Source organism: Diplotaxodon limnothrissa, linkage group LG5 (assembly GCF_057381915.1).
Source record: "Diplotaxodon limnothrissa isolate DT_005_m linkage group LG5, D_limnothrissa_male_GT1.1, whole genome shotgun sequence".
Lineage (NCBI taxonomy): Eukaryota > Metazoa > Chordata > Actinopteri > Cichliformes > Cichlidae > Diplotaxodon > Diplotaxodon limnothrissa.
In genome coordinates, this window is record NC_140600.1 from 17,610,079 (window position 1) to 17,633,485 (window position 23,407).

The 23,407-nt window shown below is 43.3% G+C and overlaps 1 protein-coding gene across 2 annotated transcripts in view; it reads right to left on the minus strand.

Annotated features, from left to right (window-relative positions):
- The window catches only part of foxp4 (forkhead box P4), an 87,383-nt gene that overhangs the window by 52,395 nt on the left and 11,581 nt on the right, over positions 1-23,407 (minus strand). For both annotated transcript variants that reach the window (XM_085353187.1, XM_085353186.1), the window contains exon 2: positions 1,840-2,019. In XM_085353187.1, coding sequence (XP_085209313.1) covers positions 1,840-2,010 — 171 coding nt within the window. In that variant the 5' untranslated portion in view covers positions 2,011-2,019. The remainder of the gene's footprint in view (positions 1-1,839; positions 2,020-23,407) is intronic.

Genomic DNA, 23,407 nt, shown 5'->3' on the forward strand with positions numbered 1-23,407 from the left:
TGAAACACCCTTAAATCAAGTAAAAAAGAACACAATGGTTCCAGACGAAAAAAACACAAACATGTATAGCACAGGAAGACCACACCTTTAACTCTTAACAAGTCAACTTCGCGAGAATCGAGTTAAACTAAAAAAAAAAAAGCTGTTCATAAAGAACTACCACAATGCAAATTTACAGTCACATATGTGGATGTAACATTTTTGTGAGGTGAGCGTTGGGATCTGGAGGAAAGGTTGTGCTTGTCTTTCATGGTCCATAGTGGCTGGGGTGGGGGGGTGGGGGGTTAGTACAGCAAAAGAGAGGAAGAGAAAAAGATGGAAAGAGAGAGGGAGCTATGTTTGTGGTTGGTAACCCGCTCGAGAGAGGAAATACCAGGGTTCACGCACACATACACACACCTATATACACACACACACAGGTGCAAAAACATAGAGAGCATAGACACGTCCAAGAGAATAAAGACCTGCTTTGTATGAGCTACAGGTTTGGTGTTTAAATGTGTGCATTTGTGCGTGGCAGTGTGTGTCTCTGTGTGTGTGTGTGTCCTCGGCTGAAGGTTGCTGAGGAAGCAGGGTGAGGATGCAGTCATGGGAAGGAGGAGGGAGGGCAGGACAGGAGTGAAGGGCTTCGAGTGTTCTTCATTCACCTAAGGCTCCATCATTATAATTAGGGGGGAATCATTTTAGCAGCAGGGAGGAAACCCTGATTTTTTTTCCCCCCCTGGGTTTCCTCACTAGAAAGAACCCAGAAACCCACACTGACCCTCTGTGACGGGCAAACATACAAAGCATGCATAAAAAAAATAAACAGGAGGACAAAAATGTGTTCTATCTATTAATCTACTCAATAAAGAAAACGCCTCAACATTTACTGAAAAACGTGAATCACTAAGTTTCCACCATTAGATCATTAGACGACAGCATGGCGGACATTTTTGTGTATTTACGGACAAATGACTAGTGTAGAGACCTTTATATGAAAAAAAAGTTGTGAAATTCTGTGTGTGTGTGTGTGTGTGTGTGTGTGTGTGTGTGTGTGTGTGTGTGTGTGTGTGTGTGTGTGTGTGTGTTTGTAAGTTTGTAGTACGTGTAAAGGTCCAGGGTCCTTCAGACAGTAATCAGTAGAGAGTTATGTGGATTCTGAGGGGAATGAGAAATAAAATTTTCATCCAAGAAGTTCCGGGAAAAGTTTGGAAATTCCATTTGACGCAGTGGCCAGTGTGTGTGTGTGTGTGTGTGTGTGTGTGTCTGTGTGTGAGAGAGAGAGAGAGCGAGAAAGACAGAAGAAGAATAGCATAACTCCAGACGTTATGGACACACATCCGAGTGCTATATGGAGTGTGTCATAAAAATAAGAATCTGAAATGTACACACACACAGAGCTTACCTACAATAGCTCATTCTTCCCTGTTTTCTTCTTCAGAATTGTGAGGACTGTGTAAATATCCATCACTGGGAATCTCACGAGTAGGAATTAATGCGGGGAACTGTGTCCCAGTGGAATTATTTGGCACATTACGAAGAGTGGCTAATTAAAGCAACGACCAGCCAACCTGTCAGAGCTTTTCACTGTTCGCACACACAAAGCTAACTATTACTGTGTGGCCACTCGAGTGCTGTCACATCTGTACGTTATGCAATGACCTCACGTGTACATGCTGCTCCATACGATGTGCCATATATACAATCACGAGTTGCACAAGGGTTGCAAAACAAGTCTCATGAGTACATATAGACAAATGGAAACAGTGCAAAAAGCATGCATTACACCCATAGGGAGACCCCACAAAGGCCTAAAAACAACATGCGCACACTTATATGCAACACTAAAGCACACACCTGTTGCTGTTGCAGGTGGAGTAAGTCAACTGGGCTGATCTCTCCATTGGTGTCTCCGTTGGACCCACCCTCTCTACCGCCCCCTCCATCCGACTGGCTACTGAGGCTGCTGACTCCGTTCTGGTTGGACGGCGTCGTACGAATGGTCTCAGAGGCTGATTCCACCATCATCACTGGCACCTGAGGACAGAAGGGCGTGTCACAGGTTGAACAAAACTGACCTGGGCAGTTTCAGCTCTTATCTGATAGAACGGATCAAGTTGGGAAACTAAAGTTATGCTGAAGGAGAGAGAGAGAGAACAGTGTGCGTATACGTGCATATACACTTTCCTTTCTAAAAAGGGCTCGCGGTCATGCACAAACCTGCCCAAGAGGCCACAAAGCAACACCTAAAGCAGACACTTTTTTTGTGTGCGTCTCCATGTAAATGTGTGTGTCTCTGAGCATACACAATGGATTAGGATCACATGTGCAGCAAATCTAAACTGACAAGTCTGTTAATACTCTGCTATATAGTTAAATAACACACACATTTCTCCAATAATCAGAGGTGGCATGTGTGCGCTGTGTGTGAGACATGAGCTGGTTGCTCTTTGAGAAAGATCTGTTTGATGCACCTTCAGAGGGCCTCTCTAATTAGAGCGTGTTCCTTCCACAAAACCCGACAAAACGAGCCGTTCCTGGATGTGTTGTTGTTTTTGAGAAACAACGCCTCGCAAACACACAGGCGCATTTGCCATCGTTAGGAGCTCGAGCGTGGGAGAGAGGAGACACAGAGACACACACTCTGCGTGCGCCGAACACACACAAGCTCAGCTAATACAAAACAAAACAAACCTTCACACAAGCACGCAGGCTGTGAACTCCTAATGACAAGCTCAATCTCGTCTTTCTGCCTCATCCAGTTTTAGAAATTAACACACGCAGACACACACAAACATGCAAGTGCACACTTTAAAAGGGGAAAGTTCTCTTTGCTTTTACTTCAGCATTCCGGAGTGGGTACACAAAACGCCATCGAGGCATTCTACCTGCCGTCTGCGTCTGTGTGCGCGCGTGTAACGCATGTGTGTGTTGTTTCAGAGGCGTACAACCCATGCCTTCTGGGGAAACAATAAAAGCTATTTCATGGGAGAATCTAACTTTTCTTTTCCTCTGTGGCAAGAGTATGTGAACATGAGTGTGTGTGTGCATATTTTTTTTCTCTCTGACAGCAGGTGAGGGTGAGAAATCGCTGGTGGCTTTGTTAATGGAATGCTGCCAAATGTTTGCTGGGGGACAGGGACCTTAGCATGTTTGTGTGCATGTAGGGGGAGGTTACAAGTGTGTGCAGGTGGATGGGCTTGTTAAATGGTCAGTTCTCTCAAATCATACTCCCCCCCCAAAAAAACAAAACAAAACAGGTTTTCTCATTGATGAGGTCTCCAGCCCTGCTGATAGTCTGGTTCCACTTTTAAAGGTTTTGCAAAACCCGGATATAAATTTTCCACTCTTTTGTGTCAGTTCCACTCTATATCACTTTTTTTTCTGGGGATAGAATCAAAAGTATTGGAGGCAAGCGTCTCAAGGCCTTAGAACGTGGAAATAAATCCATGCAAGCTATCAGTGCCACTTAAGCGCACCGGGCGAACGTGGATCATCGAGGAATTCTATGAGAAGGATTCAGAATGTCTTCGTTTATATGAAAACCTCTCTCCGGTTTCAGTCCCAGACGAGCTACTGTTTGGCCACTGTGGCGAGACCATTTTTTGCCATGCATATTATTATTTTTTAAAATATTGCGAGCTAAACCTTTAAAAGTACAAGGTGCTTACTGACATATTTCACCAGTTCGAGACTCTTCCCTAACAAGCAGCGCCATTCGAGAGCCACAAATCACACTGCAGTATTTTTCCTCCCCATTAACTCTCCCCTGTCTCCCTCCTGGCACCCATCCGCCTGTGAAGTTAAGAGTGAGAAGTAGAGCGTTATTGTGACATTTAAAGCTAGTCACTTAATCTCCAACCTCACTCCTCTCCTCAGTGCGCTCTCTCGCTCTCTTTTTCATTGTCCCACCCCCACCCCAACCCTCATCTCCTCCCGCCTTCATCCAGACCCCTGCTAGGTCAAACTACTCCCTGAGGTAATATTATGAAGCAAGGCATAGTGCTGAGTGATCAACACATCTCGCCGCACAGTCCACTGACTTTGCACTGCGGTAGAAAACTCCTCACATCATCACACATTTCACTACGCATGAATCACCGGTCTGCTATCTATCCCACACTATATTGTGCCATGCCGTAATGTACTGTAGACCCATCTGCTTTTTACTCTTTCTCATTGACCTTATTAGCAATGAGGGGAAGAGAGATAAAGACAGACAGAGAGATGGAGCTTGCAGGTGGACAAGGACCTAATGGGAAAGTGGGAAGTGTTTAAAGCTGCAAGCACATGCCTTGTCTTTTATACACACACACACACACACACACACAGGCCAGTGTGGTGGTATGCCCATCTAAAGGGTGTGTACTCTGTCATATCCTGTAATGGGTGTATATAAGTTGGTGTAATGGAGGTCGGGAAAAAGGCAGGGGCATAAATCTACCCTGAAGTCTTTGATTAGGGTTATGATACACACACACACAGACACACACGATTTTTACATTTAAGTGTTTCTGGCAGCGAAGAGGAGCTGCCCGTGCAAAGGCCTGCCTCAGCCCGCTACCCCGCTCTCAATCTGCGCCTCTTTCTTGCTCTCTCAATCTCGCTACATGCTCAGACCCTCTCTTGCTGAACCCCTGACCTGAGAGTGTGTGGGGAGAGACATTCCCACTACCCCGAGGGGACTGAGCAAGGGAGGGCGGAGTGCAGATCAGAGAGATAAAGAATGTGTTTGGAAGAGAGGGAAATAAAAGGCCTCTTTTGCCTTTTAATTGGGATGGAGAAGAGAAGGAGGGTAATGGGACTCAACATGTTTCTGATGACTCTGGCGTATACGTGAGTGTTTGTGTGTGTTTGTCTAAGAGGCTGACACCTACCTTTGTACTGTAATGGATTAGCTCACTGCGAACACTTGGTGCATGTGTTTATGTGTGCGTCTGGTGAGATTGATGAGCCGAGAGGCGTTGGGACGAGTCTTGTTGCAACACGTACTGTAGCTTGTTCAGATGTTCCCAAAAACACAGCATTAATAATAATGATCAGAACAAAAAACTCTCACTCTGTTTCCTCCCATTGCTCTGGGTGTGTGAAGTTCAAACAAGCCGAGCCAAATGCCCAGTAAGCTGGCTCACCGCGGCTGACTCCCAGGCTTTGTCTGTGGTATTTGCTCTGTCAGATTCCTCCTGGTCACTGCTCATCAGGAACTTTGTAAAACCGGACCGGTTTCACTTTCTGCGAATGCATGTGTGTTTGTGCGAGAGGGGGGAGAGATTTGTGTACGGCGTGTATTTATGTGTGCATCTGTGTTTACAGCAGCTTAGTGAGATAATAAGTCTTTATCATGTTATGCCTCATGTGGGAATATTTCCTGCACTCCCAGAACGCCTGTTCTGTTTCCTCCGCCTTGCATCAGCTCACAGGAACGCTGCTTATTAGGCAAAGAACTGAGGGAATAAGAGTGGGAGGGAGAGTGAGTGGAGGAGGGAGGGGGTAAGGGGGAAAAAATGTCTGTACCAGTATCTACACTCCATCATCTATCTACTTTCATCTGACTCTTGAATTAACTCTCCTGCTCTCTTCATGCCGTCTTTCTCCCTCTGGTTATGCCTGGCAACTAGTGGCAGGTTCAACCCTGGAAAACATTAAAGTTTTCACCCTGAAATAGAACCCACATAGGTTATGTCTATGATCTCTGATAGTTCAATCAATATTTGTGAGCAAGTGAGACTGTCTTCTGAAGACAGTATCTGAGGAGCCACAGCTCTAACCCGTTTTGTAATCAGGAATCTCAATTCAGAGTTGAAAGAGTGGCTCTGTGGATGCACAAAATATCTGGTTAACTGTTACAACTGCGAGGACTTTACTTCATTACAAATGACAGTCTCGGAGGAAGGAATGGGAATCGCAGTCGTTATTGTCACTCTGTCCATAGAACGTCCTATTTACTGTCACTGGGGAAAGCTAAAGGATTTGTCTCCTGAAAACATTACAAAGAGCCTAAGCTGCTCTACATTTGCGCTTTGACAAGGACAGGAACACTGTCATGCAAAGACAGATCATGATTTAGTAAACACTTACACGCCCATATTCTCACACTCTCACCCAACAAGCTGTCAGACTCCGGTGCTAAATAAACTGTGACACTATCCCCGAGGGAATCTGATTTAACCCCAAACGCCAGAACAAATCCAACTATCAGATCTGGCCACTTATGTCTTCATAAATCCATTTGTTGGTTAATGAGTGAGAAACACAACCCGAAACACTGAGTAAATTGTACTTATCTGCCACAATGACATACTCTGCTGTTGGGTGTAAAACAATAGAAAGAAATGAAAAGCAATAAGTAGATATATTTGCTTTAATAAATAAAGCAGTGACTATTGGAGGAGTTCTACAACATCTTGCTATCAAAGCACCTAACGCTTTACCTTTTTACACAAGCAAATGACTATTTAACCAATGAGGCTACCGTGTGCGTGTCAGCACATGCTTAGCAGACTTGTTAAGAACAGTCACTCTAAAGTCAGTTAAACTAATTACTGTCAACAGAGCATGCATTGTTGTGAAGCATATTCATAGTGCTAACTATATTTGCCTTATTTCACTGCTTATTAACAAAATGTTACCAGTTCTCTGTCAAGACACCGAATTGCTTTGTTGCATTCAGTTTAATCCAAAAATATTCACCTAGCCTCTGTGGATGTTTCAGAGATCTTAAGCTGTCTTCTCCTTCTATCCTTGAGAAGAAAGCGAAAGAAGAGAATGAGAGGAAGAGGAATAGGAGGGATATCTGTGTGGCATTTCTGAGCTGACGTGTATTAGTTTCAATAAAAAAAAAAAGAACGAGGTCAAAGGTGAAGTGAGGAAATAACACACTACATTCACACACAGGCACAAAAGAAAAACAAAAAAACGTGTGTGCATAAACCAGACATATACCAGCCAGGTAGACTTCAGCAGAGAGCCAAAGCTAGCAGCTGCTAGCAGCACTGCTCCGGGCTACTTTGGCTGTCAGCCAGCGCTAACAGGTTGGCTAACAGCAAAAGGGCTAATGCTAGATGTCTGCGGCTGCCCTGGCCCTGCTCCAGTGCTAACAGGTGAACTCCATTATCCCAGACAGATAGTCAGTCAGATGTGGGCCAATATCTACTACCGGCTGGCTGGCTGACTGACTGGCTTCAAAGAGCATCATCAACCCAGAAAGAGGAGCTAGCAGCACTGGCCTGTACTCTGACCTCCACTGTGCTGTGCAGCTGGCTAATGAAGAAGCCGGTGCTTTTGTTAGGGAGTGGAGAGAAGAAGAGAGGGGGCTCAGAGTGCAAATGATAAGAAAATCCCTCACTATGAAAACACGAGGCGTTTTTCTATACTTCTGCAGGACTGTCTGCCATATGGTGTTTAGTTTGGGTAAGCATTTAATAGCACTTTTGCGTGTGCATGTGTCTCTGCACATGCATGTGCGCCTTTCTGTGTACTGTTGTAGAGTATGTATGCTAACTTGCAGTATGCTTTTTGCCTCTTCTATCTATTGTGCACGTCTATGTTTGCATGCTGTGTGAATTGTGTGTCTTCTTGCCCTCCTGCAGTTCTCAGAAGACAAAGTCCCTGTTTACAGAGCCCATAAAGATTAGCCTCCCTCGGTCAGGTGGGTTCTGGAGCCATAGGTAAACACACAGCACATTCCGCACCGATGAGATCGCTCCGTATGTGTGTATGACCGGGGCAAACATACACTCCTGCCTTCACCTCGACCCTTCTTTTAGAGTGCAGTAAGTGATTTACCAGCTTGGAGACTGCTGTCTGTTCACAATACTGGAAACAAAGATACACACATACATAAACGCACCACACACACAAATATTTGTAGAAAGCATGGGCTTCATGCACACCTCATTTATCTCAGCCTAAGATCACGGGTTGTACGGTACATTCCTAAAGAGGTAAAACTTGTGCACGTGCATGTTCATGTGCCCATTTGCCAGTTGAAAATCACCCCGTGATCATGAAGGTACAAAATCCCAGATTTTACCTTCATCTCTTCCCTCTGTCTTGAGAGGTAATGGAGGCTGAGGGTCAGGCTAATACGGTTCACACAAATATTACTCAGATTGTACTTAACATGGTGGAACAGAGGTGAAGAGGGCGGTGGAGGAATGCAGGGCAAGGAAAGGAGCTTTTTTGAAAAAGGCGATGTGCCTTTATTTGGATCTGAAACCAGCTAGAGCGCCGCGGAGCAATTAGCAGCTCTGTCCTACGAGAGCTCTTTATTAGAATGACCTTCACTGTGAAGGGGGAGGGAGGGGTGAGGGGTGCAGAGAGGGACAAAGAAAGAGAGAGGCAGAGAAATTTTTTTGAGGAATACGGATGAAGGGTGTCAGCTGGGACACAGTCACATGACATGAAGGTGAAACAGATGAGTAAACTGAGACGTAAGTACCCATATGGAAAAGATATATATAAATCTTATAAAGTTTGTATCTGTCTTGTGTGAAACTTGTATGAAAAGCATATAAGAGTGAAAACAGATATAAGATCCCTTGAAAAATTATATAATGAAACTTGTATGTTTTGGATACTTACTAAAACAATATATGAAAGTAATGAGAAAGTGGCCACTTTCATGAGTAAATCACATATAAGTTTTTACTATTTCTTTTCCATATGGGTATGTTGAAATTTACATATTTGGGCCACAGAAGTGACACGCAAACAATATGCGATGTGGTCAGTGTGACCTAATATGCAACCCTTAATGTTAGAATTCAAATGCACACATTCTAACACAATTTCAGTCTTCAGTCGTTTCAAATTTGATAAGACAAATATGCCCGTACATTCGTGTGCGTGTGTGTGTGTAAAAAGTGGAATTTCATTTGCTTACTATATAGAAAAACCTGACACCGATATCCTCCACTTTCACTGTACCTAATTTCAATCAAATGGGACGTTTTATGTTTTATGGCGTGAAAAGGCAAAATTGTGGAGGAAACAGAAAGAGGAAGCGTGACGCGTACGTGTGTCGTAGTAGCCTTTAGGTGAGGCGAAATTTCATTTACAATCAAAAATTTGCATTGAAAGGAAGATAAAGTGAAAAGATTTAATATTAGCGTAAAATGGGGGAAGAGCAACCTACAATAATAAAGGGTTATGATGGATTATTCGAAGAAAAAAAATAGTGGTGTATAAAATATAAATAAATAAATATCAAAGTGGACATGATATAATTTTGTACATCGGCTTTCAAGTCGGGCACTTTGCATTTCCTAGTTAATTAATAGATTGGATCGGAACGAGTTTAATCAAATATAATTGAATAAGTCCACAGTAAAAACAGGCCAGACTTTAAAGGAGACATGCAGAGAAAATGATAGCATGTCCAGTTTTCAAATTAATTGGATTTTAGTACTTTTGAACTTGGTCCAAGCTGCTACAGACTAAATTAACTCACATTCTATCCAAAAGTGCTAAAACAAGATGATATCCCTGAGCATTCAGAGCACTCACACAACTTCTTGTGCCCCCCCTTTTTAGAAAATAAAAATAAAAACCAACAGTGCTGCAAACCAATGAAAGTCTGTAATGTATTGCATGTTATTGTTAGTTTTTCTGTTCTTCTCGCTCTTTTCTCCTCACTTTTGTCTTACAGGCCACAACTAAAATATTAATCATTTCTCAGGCAGTTCTCATTGTATTAAAAAATGTCTCCTTTATAATTTATCAGAGAAAGAAAAATCTTTGTTATAGTGACAAGCATGCTAATTAATAGAAGTAGAAGGAACACTGAGAGAAGTAATACTAATTTGGTACATGCTAATATTAATAGAATAATTTATGGCACAGTATAAATAAATTAATAGAGTAATTCGTTTGAAAAGGGGATGCCTTCAATTCAATTTAGGAGAAAAGAGTAAAAAAAAAGAAGTCTGCCTCTTGGACAAGGACATTAATAGCTGTGCTCTATCACCAGAACAGAAAAGGAAGAGACAAAACTAAACACGCACAGTTCACTTTTAAAACGCATCAATATTTCAGTCAGCTGATGAAAATTGGATGAGCAACACTTGTATTTGCTGCCTTGTTATTTTCATTTGCTGTTTAAGGACTTTTGGAGTTGTGCAGAATCTGCAAAAGGCATCTACATGCATTTAATTGCACCCCCCCCCCCAATTTTTTTTCTTTAAATGAACTCTTCTCATTGGCTTTATGTAAACTAACAGCTGTGTGCCAGGCAGTGGGCAAGAGACGCAGGGAAATAGAGGGAGTAACAAAGACTGAGAGTGAGTGAAGTGGACTGGGTCATTACCATCCTTATTACTCCTCATTAAAATACACCCATCACAAAGACATTCTTCTGAGTGTGTGTGTGTGTTGCGCGTGCGGGCCTACGTGTGCGCCCGCACGCCGCCGTGACCGAGCATACACGCGTGCACGCTCGTTTCTGGCGCTCCTGATGTGCACGTGTGCGTTCGTATGCAAAAGTGACAAAAAAAGAACAATATAATTGGAGAAATGTACGCAGTAATAATAGGTATTCACAAAATGATAATTCATATTAAACAGGGTGCACAAAGTCAGCCTCATTTGCATGTTTTAGATTATATGCATTTCAAAAGTAATTTCCGCAGGGCATATGAATGACATTAATTCCCGGGCGGGTTCTGCTATAGACCTCAAACTATCAAACACTCAAACATTTAACAGATGAAAAAAAAGAGGGAGCTAGTGCCTTGGCAGGGGAGATTTCAAGGTTAAAGTGTTTGAATGTGAATTTTTAAACTTCTGTCTTGGTTTGTTTAAAGTTGCTCTAAAGCTAGACTAAGAATTCCATTAATTCGGAGACTTTGGGGGTTTTTTTTGCTACTCAGCTGTATGCGCGCATAAGTGTGTGTTGGGTGCGTGGGTACGTGTGTGTTTCCAGTAACAACCCGAGAAAGACACCTTCCCTCCTAATCCACCACCATTTCCTCAGCAATAAGCCAGAATTGGTCTAACTCACTTTGTGAGTCATGTGCTTTTTTTCACTCCAGAGGCAGAGTAGCACGATCCAACAGAGAGAAAGAAAGTCAGAGCTGCGATAGCCCACATCAACTGACCCCGACCGATTGGGGGGGGGGGGAGGGTGATGAAATGGATGAGAAGAAGGATGTGGCGAGGGAGGGGATAGGGACAATGGGAAGAGCAGGGAGCAGGACAGGGAGACAGAGGGTTCCCTCTCCTCATCTGCTCATGCCGAGAGGAAGACCCCGGGGCAGGAAACAGGCTGGATGAATGTGTGATTCCAGTGGAAAACTCTGGATGCCACGGACAGCATTCTTCTCTTATTAGGAAATCTGGTCTGCAGCCACATTATAGCGCTTGTCTCATTACTGCCTATGAGCATTTCTATCAGACACACTCACTGGGCGCGCACACACAGAAACACACACCATCAAGATGTTCCCCACCTGTTATTCTCACAATGTCTTGGCGAACACACAAAGTCATAACTCGGGAAGAGGGGAAAAGAGTAAAAGGAAGAAAAAAAATGAAAGCGTGTAGGAAAAAAAAAGAAAGCTAAAGGGCTCAGCATGTCTGTGTCTTGTTTGTGGTTTGTCTTCATCTGTAAACAGAGCTGCTGCTGTGAGTATGTTAGCATGTCATTATCTCATTAAGAATTGAGGGCTTCTGTGCGAAGGATTCTACTGTTTTGTTTGTGAGCGTTCAGCGACTGATGTTGTACAAACACAACAACCGCAAAACACACATATCCTACAGTGCAGACACACGGGGACGCGAGGAGACGGTGGCAAAGACTCGCATATAAAAACACACGTAAACACGGCTCCCGTCAATATGTCTCAATCTGGAAATGTGCAGATTTTAAAGAAATAAAAAAGAGGGGCCAATTTGCGGTGCACTATGACTAGAAAGACTTCATAGAGTAAAGAGGAGGGGGTACATCTAGGGTCAATAAAAGTGGGCTAATTGGGGCCTGGGAAACATGTTTGTTTTTTTCACTTGTTCTCCCCCCCTTCTTCTTTCTTTCTTTTCCCTCCAGCCAGTCACGGCAGATCTGTTAATCTGAGAAGGACGAGTGGAGAAAGCAAAGAGGATTACATTCAATAAGACATTAAATGTTGCTCACACATGCACGTATGCGGACCGATTTAACATGCCATAAGGCAGCCGTAGGGTGTATGTATTGACCAAGATCTGTCTGTCTTAACCGATGACCAACGGGATGCAGGGCTCTCCGCTGGTCCACTCTGCTTCATCAATACTCCGCTGCTCAGTCTATTCAGCAGCAAAGAGCTTTCCTACGGCTGCAGTTCAACACAGGATCAATGTTATGAGCAATGCAGACAAACTGCTGCTAAACAGATCGGCCCCTGCCTCGAAAGGCCCGCCACAGGACCAGCTCCCCCTATGCTTAGATCGTTCCACTAATGGAGCTCTCCGCCGGGGCCCCCAAGGGCCCCTAACCACTAAACAGGCCCCCAGGGAATCATCCCCCCCTTCTCTCCCTCCTGTCATCTCCAAATCCCTCAATCATTTCTCCATCCGCATGGTTGTATTGACCTACACCTCTTTAATCAGGACCGCTTACTTGTCCTTCTGCAAAACTGTGTGTTCGCACTCAAATGTGGAGTCTATGTATTTCAACTGCTGAGAGGAAAAGTCAAGCATGACTGTTTCAGGAAGTGAAAAAGAAGGGGGAGGGAAAAATCCCTCTCTCTCTCACTCACTCTCCCCCTTGAATGTTTCTGGGATCCCTCGCTACATGACTCCCGACTAGTCATTCTCCTGCATTTGTCTTCTGTAATAACACTGAAAATAGCAAGAGATGAAAAAAAGAGCAATGGAAAGAACCTGCATATTTGTCATTTCCGATTGTTTACCTTTTTCACGGCAAATTGACTTTTACATCTCCTGTTACTGGAAGCTCTCTGGGCTCGACTGCCAGGGCTGTCTGGCTCTGGCCTCGGCTGCCAAGCCCGTCTCTGGGCTTTATGACCTGGCTCTAGGGAGGACTTTTAAGGCTTTCAACTCAAAAGTCATTCCAGTGATACAATACTGCTTTTGTCCTGACCACCTTTGTTGTTTTCTTTCTGTCTCTGCTGCCTCTCACTCTCTCTTTGGCTCCTTCACTTTTCATCTCTCATTCCCAAATCCTTTTTGTTTTTTCACCCGAGTGTTAGTCACAAAGGCTGGGGCCTGTATCTTGCCCGTTCCTGTTTGTTTGCAGAAAAAAGTGGACTTGTTGCATCATGACTGGTTGACTATCAAACAGAAAGGATGTGCTTTAGAAAACACACATTAAAGCCCTCCAGCTGACTTTTAAGGCTTGCTGTGGGGTGAGCCTGGTCGAAGCAGCTAGAGTTTCCCTGTGGTGGCTAGGCGGTGCGCTGTGGTTCGGATCTTCCTGGATTCTGGTAGGACTGAGGTTTGCCTGCAGGGACCTCCAAGTGAGCCAGGCAGCAGGCCTGAGCTAAACTGAGGCCAGAGCCAGGAATAGTCCTGAGAGCAGAGGACATGGCTAATGGTGTGTTTGTAAGGGCAAACCCAAACAAACAACCTGCAGTTTGAATTGAAGGACCGAGCAGGGCTCAGGCCAGATGCTGCGGAATAGGAGAAACACACACAAACAGATGCAAACGCACACAGAGGCGATGGCTGAAATAGACATGCGGCAAAAGAAGTGCACCATGTGCTTCCAGGCTGAAGTCATGGCATTAGCCTCGGCACTGCGCGCACGCACACACACACAGACCTCTGTGTGTGTTTTGTGTGTTACTCATGCAAACTGAGGTCCTACAATTTCTTTCCATATTCACACTAATGAGAGAAAGCGGCCAGAAGATCTCCTCTGTAATTACTCCCCAAGGAGCAAGGATTCAGCAATGACCATAGCGCATCAACAAATGCACACTCATACACTCACACACACACATCATCCAAATATACAGCATGCTGAAACATCTGAAACAGCATGTGGCTGGCATTTAAATATGTTCACCTGTTGGGTACAGGAGCATTTGTGAGACTGAGCGAGACAGAAACACCAGTAATACCATCGTATCATTAACGAAGGACATCTGCTAATTAGAACGCCGCCAAACAGGTAATTGTGTGTGAGGCTGCGTATGTGCATGTGTGCACGCCGTAAAGGGCATTTTGTAAACAAACGTTAACACCATTCACCTCGCAATTAGACCCTTATCACCGTCGCCTACGCAGAGTAGTTGAACTCGGTCCAATCTGTCGTGATGGCAAATCTGCATGGAGCCATAAAAAGGGTAGTCCTGCAGGAGATGAGGCTGCGTGCTGGAGCACGTGCTTATGCCAGGGAGAGAGAGGAGCAGAAGATGGGCTCTACATGAGGTCGGTTTTTTGATGAAATCATTCTTTTTCCTACTTTTTTGAGCCTTTAATTCAGCAGCTTTGAACAACTTTGATAGTTCAATAGTCAAAACACACTGTTTTACACCATAGTTAAAAACCTGCTCGCGCTCAGACAAAGAAGCAGAGGTATACAACAGAATCATTTTGTCTGTCTGAGAGTGAAGAGTTGAGAAAGGAGCCTTTGAGGCGCACACGCACACACGCTGCCTGCCCAGTGTTTGCGGTGGCGGAGCACAGCTGGTAACATCTGGATGTATTTTGTAAGTGTTTACATTTCCAAAATGCAGAAAAACTACACAGAAAGAGAGAAAGAAGAGAGATGGAATTCTGAAAAACACTACAGGTGCCAGAAGAGTAATAAAATAGGAGAGCAAGTCCCAAACGAAGATTGTTTAAAATCTATCACGCTGGAGTTAGCTCACTTACACACACACACACACACACACACACACACACACACACACACACACACACACACACACACACACACAACCGTTGGCCTGTTGTAGTTATTGCCATAATCTTAGTCCAACAATAACTGACATCTGGTGCACTAATTGGCAGACTGCAGCTTCTCCATCTGAGTTTTAACCCATCAGACTTCCCGTACTGCAGCAGCTCAAATGAAAACTGAGACTTGCACACCAGTTTCTCTATATGCACCGCGTCTCTGCTGCTCACCAGCTGACAACCAGTCTTACACACTCGCCGGCGCACACCACAAACCAGTTTTCTCCAACACACACACACGCGCGCACAACACAACAGCTGCATTTCCATTTTACTTCCCCTAAATGACGAAAACACAAAAACAGTTGGACTTCATTCAGTTTAATCAAACCTGACATCGAGAACAGCTCTGCGAGATGACGTCAACAATCAAGACAAACGCACACACACGCACAGAGAGAGAGAGAGAGAGAGCAAATAGGATGTAATTTCAGTGATTGGGTGTAATTTACCAGTGTAAGTTGAAACCAGAGAGGGCAACTAGAGTGATCCTTGGAGGATCAAAAACAAACCATACATACCGGGGTGGGGCGCAATGCACACACACACACACACCCACACAAGCATACCCTCTAGGTATGCTCGTCTCGCAGTGACTCATGTTCTTTTGGATAGAAAAGGGCCCGGGGTGTGTGAGATGTTACAAAATGGCACTGTGCTCGGATTTGCAAGAAATTAGTATTTCAATCTGTCCCACGGAAAGCTGTCCTTGGGATCGTTGTAATCCGCTCAGGTATGCCACTTTCCCATGGCCCACCCTAACCTCCACACACACACACACACACACACACACACACACACACACACACACACACACACACACAGGGGAGATTATTAAAGCGACCTCGTGGCACATGGAGGTTTCTGATGGATTTAACATCAAGAATGATTGTTAACTTTTAGGACTAAAAAGACTTGGAGTGACTCCTGAGAAAAACTGAGCTCTTAGCCAGACACATGGATCACATGACAACTGGGCCGCAATAGCAGCGGCAGCAGGGACCCCTGGGAAAGCGGCGCAGTGCCATCTCTCAGATCGCACAGACTCAGCAGCCAGGCAGTAATGACGCTGTGCAGATATATCATATTTAGGTATGAATATACCATTCATGTGCAAAAGGCTGAAGCGGATTTTGCTGTGAATATGAACATCACAGTCAAGTGGTTTTAAAAAAAAAAAAGAAGAAGAAGAAGATAATCACCGTGAAATAAATTAAACCTATTAAGAGGAACGTATGCTCAAGGTGACAGAAGAAATTAATTTGGCTCAACTATTGAGACCCATACCTCCACCCCACTATAGGATTTCAACCAAACTAATTATCACGCTCCACTTTCAGAAATAATAAGGAAAGTACTTAATAGGTTAGGATTCACCCCTGCATTCATATGTCCATTTAACATCCCTGCTTTCATGCCCACACACTCTTGCCTTAATGCAATTTCACATCCATGATTTAAAATAGGGGAAAGAATTATATTTCAAGTGGTGTCAGGATTATTAGAATATACAAGCAGTGATATTAAAATACTGTACGGCCTTCTGTGTGTGTGTGTGTGTGTGCTGAGCCTTTCTGAGTGGCTGAAGTGGAGGTAAAGATGTTAAATAATGTTTTTGTCACAGTTTAACACGACGGAGGAATTCTAATAAAACCACAGATCTCTGATTAGTCTTCTTTCGCTGTATATTAATTTTTACCCTCTCTGCTTAATGCTGGCTAGGAGTTAAATTTTTAAACAGAGCACAGATATGAAAAAGACCCCCAAGTGGGTGCTCCTGCGCCAGCAATAGAAGTCTGTTTATCTAGTCAGCCATTCGCTCCATTTATAACAACATCCAAATGCAGCTATTGTTTCATTCCAGTCGTTAAAATTGAAATCTTTTTTTGTTGTTTTTTTGTTTTATCCTCCTACGTACACACCACAGAATTAGCATTTTAACACCCCCCCATGAAATAACTCAAAATGCACATTAAACCACTTTTGCTAATTAAGTTCAGCAAAAACTAACTAAATAAAACGATCAAGTCCTCATAGAAGGTTTTTATCAAAATTACACTTTTTTACATAACTTTAAATGAAATTAAACTTTAAATGAGGGTTTTAATCGAGCCCTCTTTTACCAAACCACTTCTGTTCTTTGCCGGCGTGATATGCCTCTGTGCCACTGCGTCTCTGTACCTTTTGTGCCACGTTAAAGCTAACAGGCTGCTAGTCAGTGAGGGCAAAGAAGTCTATATCCCGTTGAAGTCTGAGTGGATTACTGATCTATATGTCAGTTCAGTACAACACGAATCCACAGGCTACGCTACACGTGTACACAGAACCAGCATGACCTGTCCAAGTGGATCAGCTGAGCTTCTGTCAGAAACATCAAGGAAATAAACAAATAATTAAAGAATAAAAAGAGACAGAGAGAGAGAGTCTGTTATTTCTGCAGTTTTGTATTAAACTCTAATGGAGGTGGTGGAGAAAAGGGAAAGAGGAGTTCACATTATCTAAGAGAATTCCAATTAACACTCTCCCCCTCAGTAATTAGCTACTAAAATAGCGAGCGAACAAGCCCAACATCTCAACCCTGATGCCACCGCACTGCCTAATTAATTCCCAAATCAGGAGCATCTGATTCAGAAAATAATCTGATAGGGTAGATGACAGACAGGCCAGTCAGAATAAAACATGAGTAATAGTGTTCAAGAGTAAATAAAAAAAAAAAATATATATATATATATATATATATATATATATATATATATATATATAGTTTTAAAAAGCTGCCAGCTCTCAGGCTTAACCGTTTTATTCCTTGTCATTTGAACTGCATTCACGTGCTACTTTTCTTTTAGGCCCGTTAAAGTGTCTTTATTTTAGAATAGAAAAAATGCTGTCAGACAAAAGCAAATACCATTACCTCAATGAGGGAAAAAAAGTGTTAAATTAGTGAGATAAAAGAAGAGCTGTAGGATAAAAGAAGCTGCTTACTGAGCAATCAAGGTTGAGCAGAACGAGTGAAGAAAAGCTGCGGCAGATATCTTTTAGCAGTCTGCCGCTCATTTGCTCCCTCACTGGTCAGTTCTTCCACTGTTTAACGCAAACAGATGGGGCCTTTTCTCACTCTTTTTCCAGAGCCCTGTCTTTTTAACGGTGGCTTCTTGGCCTTGGCAGTAACGTCAGCGCAGCGACTATTAAAACAGCATGTGGCCCAGACTGCTATACATGCACGGGCGCGAGGCCTCTGCACTTTTTTGGGGTGAACTTTTAACCTTTTTCAATTAGGTGAAATCTGGAGCATGGAGGTTAGGGTATGCCTAAAGGCTTATTACACACATAGTGCAGTGTCCACACATGCAACAGCTATGAGATAAAGCTTATCAGAGGTGGGTATCAGCGTGAGCGATATTAAGATATCATCTATCTGCAGCTGCTATCAGTTTAGTGCTGATGGATAACAAAGCAGCAATAAACGCAATCAGACAACAACTTATGTGGCCATAATGTGGGCTGCAAACCCGTCTCTAAAAGCACCAACCCTAATTCTTCTGTGTTTCAATATGCATAGCATATGGAGGCCTGTTTCAGTTAGACACACATGCTCTCTCTCTCTCACACACACACACACGGCTTGTGGAAAATGCTGCACCACTAAGAGTAACTTTTAATATGCCGAGATACCCATCAATTAGTGATTTCTGCAGCCGACAAATATCCTCACTCACGCACACACAAACTAAATCGCACACACGTAGACGTAGTGGCACATTATAAAAACATGCTGTCACATGCTGATCTGTATCTGGACAAGTCAAACTGCGATAAAGTCACTCCACAACTACAGCAATCGATGGAAGTAATTTATTTACCTCACTAGGCAATTTCTGCTCTGTCTTTGGATGGAGGGAGGAAGCGAGAGAGAGAGAGAGACAGAGGGAGATTTGGCAAGCCTATGTGAGTGGTGTGTAAATTAATCTAGCGGCAGTGAGATCCAGAGCCATGTATAAGTCCATAAAACAAGAGGAGGTTAAAGCAGCTCACATCACACACACACACACACACACACATATACATCAGGCAAAGGTCCAACCCCAAAAACCACTTCTTCCAGAGAGAGACGAGATGTGAAACGTCATCTCTGTTCCATTAATGTGATGTGCTATCCCTAGATGCCACTAAAAAAAAGAGAAAGAAAGAAAGAAAAAGAGGGAAAAAGAACAGTTAAGAGTTTCTCTTCCTTTTTCTTTCTTTCTTGCTTTCTCTCCATTCAAAACCAACGCGCTCTGGAGAGAGGCCTGTCCATGGTCCTTGACTTTAACTCAGTGAAATAAAAGGCACTTAACTAAGCCTCAATGATCGATACAAACACTGCTGCTGCCTGGTTTTTCCACACACACACGTACACACGCATGCGGACACACACTTATCCCACCTCCTCAGATGCTCATGCATATGCATGTCCATAGTGATTTATGCATCCTGGCGGGGATGCGAGCCTATCTGAGAGCAAGGCCAACACACAGGTCAGCTCATTTGTAAATCAGTTGCCTATTTATGGGTGTGTATGTGTTAGTGTTTCCGTGTATATCTGTGGATGTTTGTGCCTATAAATCTGCGAGTGTGTGTGTTATGGTAGAGGTCAGCTTTGGAAACAGGCTCATAATCACTGCAGCGCCTTCATTCATTATATTTATTGAATTCTTTCCAGCTTCTGCTCTTGGCGCGTGTAAATCATACAAGTTCAACACTACGGGTTGCCGTGCATTCACAGTGTGTGTGTGTGTGTGTGCACGCGCGTGTTTATATGGCTTCCAAGTCCTGTCCACTGAGTGCTGACTACTTCTACCAACCAGCGCTCTGACCCTGCACTTTTCAGAAGAAAGTCACCGAACTTTGTGACCCTGTGTGTATTGTTCCCAGGGAAGGTTGGAGAAAAGCCTTCAGAAGAAACACCTTCCATCAGAGTGGCTACCAGTTACTGGCATTGTCTCTAATGTCCTGGATGAGCTCTAGTTGTTCACCAATTTACATAATTTCCTTAGGGATTAAAGTATTCTGATGTCCTATGCACTGGATTATGGGTAAAAATTAAGATTATGAGACAATAATATCTAGGGATAAACATATGTAGCATAATCTGAGACTATAGCCCTGTCTGCACACAAAGTGAACAAAGTGTGCGTTTTTCTTTGTGGGACTCTTGTGGTGTTTCTCCACCCTCCTCCACCTCCTCTGAACAACAGATTTGGGCTTAGAGGGCAGCTGCTTGTCCCCCCTTCCCTAAAACCCCACTATGTTACTCCCCTTGAAACCCTTCCACACCGTCTCGATTCCCAACAAAAGCCCAGGAGGAAGCCTGTTGTTTTCAACTTGTTTTTGACACAACTATGAATGGAAAAGTTCAAACTGTTCACACACACACACATACACACACACACATACACACACACACACACAAAAAAAATCTGCATTGTATTTTGTCCAATATTTTCCTGTATCGTTACTCAGCACAAGTTTCCAGAGCCTTTAAAACACAACAATGCAAAGAATAAAAACAGCCACGTGGCCTGTTTGTTTATCCATCTGCGGAGCCGCTCCTTGCCCTTTCCTTTCTGCTTTTTGTACGTTGTCAACAACAGGCAACCATGTACCAGAAATAAACCCTGCATTAGACAAACTGGCAACAAGGGTTTGTAACAACACACACCGCAATATAAAAAGAGCCATTAGAAAATACATGACTATATATATTTAAAAGAGGTAAACATTGCAAGCTATTGCAACACAAACACAAAAAAATGACACCAGGGGAAATACTATCGAGATAAATCCACTCAAACACACTCAACCAGTGTCTTGTGGCACGTGTAAATGAGCTCACAGAGATGTTTCAGTGGAGCGAACGCTACTGTACGTGCGTGTCCAGTTACGTAAGACGGCGAGGCCTAACCTCTATGTTCGAGTGTGTCTGAGTGTTTGTTTGTGTGCGAGTAAGTATTTTTGTGTGTGGAGGGTGGTGGGGGGCTGTGTGTAACTGGAGCCAAACTGTAAGCCATATGCCGCTCTGCCTTTGGTCCCACCCCCTTACCAGTCATGCACAACAACACACAGACAAGCACGCACACACACACACACGCTTGCCCCCTCATAAACACACTTGCATGTACACACGTGGGCTTCTCTGCATGAAAAAAGAAAGGCCCTCCACTTCATTAGGAAAGTAAACACAAGTGCTGTCTGAAGTGGCTAATTAGAGACTAATTACTCCCTGCTCGTTACTAATGCAAATTAGATTATGCTGCTTAACTTCGTCGTGTCCACAACGCTGCTGTTAATTGAGGCCTTTTGAAATTAAATTACCCGCTAATTAGCATATCAAAACCATTAATTCTCAGCAAGGCGGGGGGAAAAAAACAACAACAAATGCCAAGTTTTGCTAATGAGTTTTGCTAATTGAATATGTACGCTCAATACAGGGGCTTGTGCCAGGAATACCTATTCAGCTGATCAGCACGCTCGTGCCTCTGTGTGTGTGTCTGGATGTGTGGGTGCGTAAGCAGCCAGACAGAAACACCATGCATCATAAGAGCAGCATATAATTAAAGGAACCATTCCATCTCTCCAAACGCTTTGTCAATATTTCCCTCTGAACGCATGACTCCACTGATGTTCAGCATGCAGGGAGCGAGGGATATAGCAGAGACGCAGAGAGAGGAGTACGAGAGGGGATGGATATTCATCTCATGAGAGGCAAAAGAGCCACTGAATGTGGAGTGTGTGTGTGTGCTGCAGTGGCATGTGAGCACGGTTTGCGTTTGTCCAAGCTGTAAGCCGTCTTTGAAGTAAAGAACTCTGTCTCTCTGATGCTCTCCCAAAGCCCCAGACCCCCTGCCAGCTCTATCTCTGTGCTTCCCCCCGGCCACCTCCCTTTCTTTAACTGGCCCCTCTTCACCTCTGCTACAGTACCTGTCCAATTAGGGAAACACACACACACATACATGTGCACACAAATGGATACACGCAAACACTTTATGGCCACTAGCAGGTGAACAGCGTAACCTTTCCTTCACTTGAAAAAGCTGCATCTGTTTTTTTCCCCTCTCTCTCCAAATTAAATAGATGATTTCAAACTTTGCGGATTAGGCATGGTGTGCATATTCATGGGCGCGCCTACCTGCCTGCCTATGAATAAGAGAGGCTACACACGGAGAAGCCAGGAGCTATTAGCTACTTTAATCTGCTGACGAAATAAAAGAATCCCACATCTAAAGATCCATCTCAGCTTTACATGTAAAACGAGCTGAAATAATGTCATTCTGAGCAACTCGCCTCTCCTTTTCCTAAATATCTATCCAATCAGGGCGCGTGAAAAGCCCCATTCAGGTTGGCTCTTATAAAAGTTTCATCTTATTACACTTTCCAACTCTCTTTTCATTATCCCTATAATGGCAGATGAAAAAAAATTGAATGGTAAAATTGAGAGGTAGCCATACAAAAAAATTAAATAACCATGATAATTAGATGTAAAGATATTATAATTCCTTTAACAGGATGCATAGAAACTGCTGCTCGACAATATTTGCCCTAATTGCTAGAATTATCATATTAACCAGTTACCATTTGGGTAAGTTGATTAAAAAATTGATTATTCGTCTATTTCTTTTAGGAGTTTCTTAATCAAAATCTAACATCCTTGAAAAATTAATTTGAAGCCGTTTCTTATCAGTTAATTAAATCGGGTTGGAAGTCATTTTTTCTGTGCGGCATGATTAGAACGGTTCTGTTCTCTTCTGTTCAGACACCATGACGTTAGAGGGGGAACTTTTCACTGTCTCATCAAACATTCACAACCACAAGAATAGGACTTCTTTGAAGGGCCCGTCGCCTTTTTTTCCCTCTACCAAACCTCTGCCTTTCTGATAAATTGTGCTATACCCAATAGATCTTTCTTTCTCGTTAACACATTCTCATTAACGGACAGAGAAAGCGAAAGGAAAAGGGGAGGGGAAGAGAAAAGGAGAGTGCCGGGGAGAGACAGAGGGGAGCGGGCGGGTGGGTGTGGATGCTGAAGGCGGGTGAGGGGGGGGGATAGAGAAAAAAAAAGAGGTGAAAAAAACAGGGCAGAAAAATCTAAATCAATAGCAGAGATAAAGTCAAAGAGAGAAATGAATACACTGACAGATTTTTAGTGCACACTGATGAAAATTAAATAGTGTAAAGACAACAATGAAATGTTGCCTGGGTGACAGCCTTGAGGTGGCCTGAGCTGAGACTAAACAACTAAAGCAGGAGCTAAAACAACACCTGCTTTTCCTAAAGGAAAAAAAAAAAGAAAACCTCTATCCAACCATGCTCGCTTTAAGTCAATAAATTTGAGAAATCCAAGTGTCAGTTTTGACATTTTTGTAAGACAGATAAAAAAAAAAGGAGAAAATGCTACAAAGTGAATGGTAGTAAAAAAAATGATTTAGTGATACCTAGAACAGATTTCACTTCAGTTTTTTTTTTTTTAATTCAGATGTGCAGCTTAAAAAATACA